The sequence below is a fragment of the Momordica charantia genome (assembly GCF_013281855.1).
Source record: "Momordica charantia cultivar OHB3-1 chromosome 8 unlocalized genomic scaffold, Mcharantia_2.0 BLBB01000008.1, whole genome shotgun sequence".
Taxonomy (NCBI): domain Eukaryota; kingdom Viridiplantae; phylum Streptophyta; class Magnoliopsida; order Cucurbitales; family Cucurbitaceae; genus Momordica; species Momordica charantia.
The window spans coordinates 26,861,567-26,867,234 of NW_028275166.1; the positions used below are offsets into that span (position 1 = coordinate 26,861,567).

At 35.1% G+C, this 5,668-nt stretch overlaps 1 protein-coding gene across 1 annotated transcript; it reads left to right on the forward strand.

Moving 5' to 3' along the window:
• The first annotated feature begins 2,500 nt into the window (after window positions 1–2,500).
• Window positions 2,501–5,668, forward strand: LOC111013197 (putative inactive receptor kinase At1g48480). The gene is made up of 2 exons (XM_022287600.2): window positions 2,501–3,983; window positions 4,675–5,668. The coding sequence occupies exons 1-2, from the start codon at window positions 2,690–2,692 to the stop codon at window positions 5,334–5,336; spliced, it is 1,956 nt and encodes a 651-aa protein (XP_022143292.2). The 5' UTR covers window positions 2,501–2,689; the 3' UTR covers window positions 5,337–5,668.

Below are 5,668 nucleotides of genomic sequence, written 5' to 3' on the forward strand. Positions count from 1 at the left end.
TATTAAGAAAATAAAATTGATTAATTTACAGTTTTATATTCACCAAAAAATAAAAAATATATAGATTTAAATTTTATCTTAGTTTCTATCATTTTGATTTTATTTTGATTTTTGTATTTATAAAATATTCATTTTGGTAGTTTATCTTAGTATTTGTACTTTTAAAACATTTATTTTAGTCTCTAATAAGTTGACTATTTTTATCCATTCATTATCATTTTTATCTCATTTATTTCTATTGAAATTTTATAATGACATTTTCATTTAATAAATTTCTTAAAATGTAACAATAAATTTGTATTAAAATATTTTCATTTACGATTTATATTAAAATTTTGAAATAGAGACCAAAATAGTCACTTTTTAAAAATACAAGAACAAAAATATGTTTTAAAAGTACAAGGACTAAAAATAAACATAAATTGAAAGCATAGATACTAAAATAAACGAAGACTAAAAGTATATAAATTAAAACAGTATTTAAACCAAACGTCTATTTTTATCCTAAACTTTGTAAGGTTATTGTAAACTTTTAGTTTCATCAAATTTATCGTAAACTTGAATAAATATTACAATTTTTACCTTTTGGTAGACTTTTGTTTAAAGAATCGTCAAAACAAAATAAAATTTTGATTACGTGCATTTAGTGAATTATGAAACACACATATATATTTTTTATTGATTTGATAGGATTTAAGGAAAAATTAAACAATATTAGAGAATTTTTTGTTCTTTTTTGTTAGTTTAAAATTTGAGTTTTGGAAGAGTTTGTTAATATTTGATATTATGGATTAATCAAGCTTACTTTATGTTTGGAAATACCATAAGCTACATGCGAAAAATTTTATCCTTCTAAAATATTAACTTAAGCATGAATCATCTGATCAAATATATCGTCGAATTGAGTATAGCTTAACAATTGCATTAGTAGCTTTTCTTTTTTTTTTATCAGTCAAATCATTTATGCATAGTTGGTTGTGAAAATTTATCTTTATGACCAACCTTTGTTTCTTGGTTTAAAAATACTTTTGTTATCTGTAATTTAATAGAAAACCGACTTAGCCCCTCAATATTAATTTGTAACGATTTAATTCATATATTTATTTTATTTAAAATTTGTAATGATTTAATCCCAGTGTTAAAATAGTTGTTAAGATTTAATATGATTTAGTTGTAAAAAAAAAACTAAATTTTGATGAGGATAATTATTGAAAAAAATTGTTACATAGTTCAATGATTAAATTATTATTAATTTGAAATTATATAGAATGAGAAACTAAAATAAAAGGATTAAATGGTTACTCTGATAAAAAGCGAGGTACCATTTTTTTTAATTTTTAAAGATTATAATAGAATAAATATGGAGAAATGTGTCATACCGTAGATGGAAAGAGGTGCCTATTTCTTTCGAAAGTACGTAATTGACTTAACCATATATATTAATAAAATAATAGAAGATCTAAAATAAAAAAAAGTAAATCAATAAATCAATAAATTTTTTGTTGGTAGGATTTTAAATTAAAAATTGCAATCGAGTGGCTGATTATAAAATGTTTTGTTTCAAATTCCGCTCCCCGAAAACGATGACATCAAACGGTCATTTATATCTAAAAGGAGAATTTCATTTTTAAGAAAATAAGTTTCTGCTTGTTAATTTTGTTTCACTCTATAGGAGGTTTATTTTAGTTCATATACTTTTATTATTAATATTAGTTTGTATACTTTCTAAATTATTAATTTTAATTTGTATATTTTTAAAATGTTAGATTTTGTAGATACTTTTTAAAAGCGTAATCATTTTATTTTAATTTTATCTTACTTATTTCAATAAAAAAATTACTATGATGTTTCAATTATTAAAAATGTTGAAATGTAGTCATAAATTTGTATTAAAGAGTTTATATTGTGATAAATTTTGTGTTAAAAATTGACAAATAGGAATCAAAATGACCAATTCTTAAAAATAGGTTGAAAAACACGTTTTCTTTTGGTATTTTCACTAAAGTAATGATTTAGTCTACATTTTGTCATTACCAGGAAAAATCTCATCAAAATTAAACGTCAAATTTTATCATATAACGATTTAGTATTTGTAAATTATAAATATATTTGGTCTCTCGTTGATTTATTAATTTACATATAAAAGAAACTTAACAAAAACTTTCACAATATAGATTAAATCATTACAAACTTTATATTACAACGACTAAATTATTACCGGTTAAAAGTTACTGCACTAAATTGTTTACTAATTTAATAATATAACCAATAAAATTTAAACATTTATAATTTATACAACCACTAAAAATTGCATACTTTATTTTTTCTTTTTCTTTTCTCGATGTGGATTTTGATGAATAGAAAAAGAAATCCACATGGAAAAAAGCAATCTCATTTAATTTGTTTTTTGCCCTTAAATCTTCCACATGGCAAGCATTCATTGGAAGCTTAGCAACTAAGCTCTCCTTCCCTTCGAGAGAATTAATTGGCCTGTATATTAAAACCTTCTCCAGAAGACGTTCGAATTCGAGCCAACTCAACAAACCCAGAGGTGGTTCTTTATTCCTCCTCCATTGGAGCCATTCGAGCTTTTACAGCATCCACCCACCAACCACTTTCTCTCCAATTCCATCTCTAAACGACACCCATGTGGTTCTGTTAGCGATTTTCTGTTCAATTTGGGCCAGCAATGGAGCTCCCTGATGGGTTCCGGCGAGGAGTTTTGACCGCGGTGCTTCTGGGTTTCGCTTTTTTGGGTTCCGTCTGGTCGGATCTGGCCTCTGACAGGGCGGCGCTCGTGGGTTTTCGGGCGGCGATGGGGGGTCGGCCCCGATTGGAGTGGAACCTCTCCGATGTGTCCCCCTGTTCGTGGGCCGGAGTGAGCTGTGACCGGAATGGGGTTTTCGAGCTCCGTCTTCCGGCAATGGGGCTTTCCGGGGAACTTCCGGTGGGGCTTGGGAATCTGACGCGGCTACAGACTCTGTCTCTGCGATTTAATGCTCTGTCCGGCGGAATTCCGGCGGATTTTAAGAATCTCCGGGCGCTGCGTAATCTCTACTTGCAGGGGAACTCGTTTTCCGGCGAGATTCCGGGGTTTTTGTTCGATTTTCAGAATCTGGTCCGGTTGAATATGGCGGACAACAATTTTTCAGGGGAGATTTCATCTGGGTTTAATAATCTGACCCGTTTGGCTACTCTGTATTTGCAGAACAATCAGCTCACCGGAGCGATTCCCGATTTGAATCTTCCTCTTGGCCAGTTCAATGCCTCGTTTAATCGATTGAATGGGTCGATCCCTTTGAAGCTCTCTGGTTTTCCGGCGAGTGCTTTTGAAGGAAACTCCCTCTGTGGGGCGCCATTGTTGCTCTGCAACTCAAACTCCACCGAGCCCGAACCGACCGGGAGTAGGAAGAAGAAGCTCTCCGGTGGGGCGATCGCCGGAATTGTGATTGGTAGTTTCTTTATTTTGGTGCTGATTTTGGTTATGTTGATCCTTTTGTGTCAAAGGAAAGGTAGTAGGAAATCGGAGTCGAAGGAGGGGGTTGCCCCGGCGGGTTCTCGTCCGGAGGTTGAGAGCTCCGGGGAGAAGATGGCGGGGAGTAGCGAAAGTATAAGCATAGATCATTTGACTGCGGCAAAATCCGCGGGGAAGGGCGGCGAGAAGGAGAAGAGATTGGTGTTCTTTGGCAATGTGGGGAATGTGTTTGATTTAGAGGATCTGTTGAGGGCATCCGCGGAGGTTCTCGGTAAGGGGACGTTCGGGACGGCGTATAAGGCGACGTTGGAGACGGGGATGGTCGTCGCCGTGAAGCGGCTGAAGGAGATGACGGCGGCAGAGAAGGAGTTCAGGGAGAAGATGGAGGAGGTGGGGAAGATGAAGCATGAGAATTTGGTGCCTCTTAGAGCTTATTATTACAGTAGAGAAGAGAAGCTTTTGGTTTATGATTACATGCCAATGGGAAGCTTGTCCGCACTTTTACATGGTCAGTTCTTTTGATCTTTCACTTTCCTTTTAGCTTCTTCTTTTCCACTGATGCATTATATTCCAAGTGTTTGACATGACATCCGCTACGGATGTTCGAAAAACTCGATGATCCGAAAAGTCCAATTAAGTTTGAAGGTCGTTCTAAGTTGAATGTGTGAGTTGAGTTAGTTTCAATTAGGTTTGAAGGTCGTTCTAGGTTGGAATGAGGTTCGAAAACTCCAATGATCTGAAAGGTCCAATCAACTTGAGTAATTAAATACTAAATGTGTGAGTTGAGTTAGGTTTGATTAGGTTTGAAGGTTGTTCTAAATTATATTGAAGTGGATAGAAACGAAACTCTATGGGTTAGAGTTGGTTTTGAAAGTTGTTCTAAATTGGATGGAAGTTGATAAAAGTGGAACTTTGTGGGTTGAGTTGGTTCGTGGGTTCTCCTGTAATTAGTTTGTGTCAAGTCGAAAAAACTTAAACTTGAGACTTAATTGTTAATTAAAAAAAAAGGTTTCTTTTACCTGTCTTTTTTATTTAATAGTTCCTTTTAACTTTTTTTCTCTTGAACAACATGTTCTTCAAATTTAGTATAAAATTGATATTGAGTTATTAATAGGGAACGAATTTATAATTCGAACAATTGGGTTGGGTCCATAAAGTTACTTAATAATTGTGTGTTTACTTTGGAAAATACTAAATAGGTAGTAGAGAGTCGGGAAGAACTCCATTGAATTGGGAAGCAAGGTCGGGCATAGCCCTCGGAGTCGCCCGTGGGATTCATTACCTTCATTCTCAAGGCCCCGCCATCTCCCACGGCAACATCAAGTCCTCCAACATTCTCCTCACTCGATCCTACGAAGCCCGTGTCTCAGACTTTGGCCTCGCACAGCTAGCAATCTCCCCCTCAGCACCAACCCGTGTCGCCGGGTACCGAGCCCCCGAGGTGACCGATTCCCGAAAGGTCTCGCAGAAGGCCGACGTGTACAGCTTCGGAGTGTTGTTATTGGAGGTGCTAACAGGAAAAGCCCCCACACATTCCATCTTGAATGAGGAAGGTGTGGACCTTCCTAGATGGGTTCAGTCTGTGGTTCAAGAGGAATGGACAGCTGAAGTGTTTGATGAAGAACTTCTTAGGTACCAAAATGTTGAGGAGGAGATGGTTCAACTCCTGGAACTCGCTCTCCAATGCTCGGTCCCGTATCCCGACAACCGCCCGGGAATGGCCGAGGTCGCCCGACGAATCGAGGAACTCTGTCGATCGACCTCACAAAAACAGGGTGAGGGAATTGACAACGATGGAAACAATGGCATTTCCACACAGTTTCATTCAGTAAGCTCAGGTGATCCACCATCTGCAGGGTAGGGATGAAGTATAAGATTGAAAAATGGCAAATTTAGTTTTTTTTTAATTTTCTTTTTTGGTTCATTACTATTCTTGGGTTTATTTTCCCTTTTTTTCCTCTCTCTCATATTATACTTGTAATTTTTATAGATGTATTTTTTTTTATATGGAAATTAAGCTTTGTAAAAGTACTGTTCTGTTGGTATGTTGAGGGAAATGGGATTATGGGAATTCCTACATTTATTTGTCGTGTGGAGTGTGAACTGTGAATAACAAGTTTTGGTCTTTTATTTATTTATTTATTTTCTCAATATTCACTGGTCAATGAAACTCAGTGTTTGAGATTTTTTTTC

Excerpts from the sequence above, each read along its gene's own strand:
- LOC111013197 (XM_022287600.2), top strand. The coding sequence starts at position 2,690 with ATGGAGCTCCCTGATGGGTTCCGGCGAGGAGTTTTGACCGCGGTGCTT. Across the intron at positions 3,984-4,674 it reads CTTGTCCGCACTTTTACATG|GTAGTAGAGAGTCGGGAAGA; the intron begins GTCAGTTCTTTT and ends AATACTAAATAG.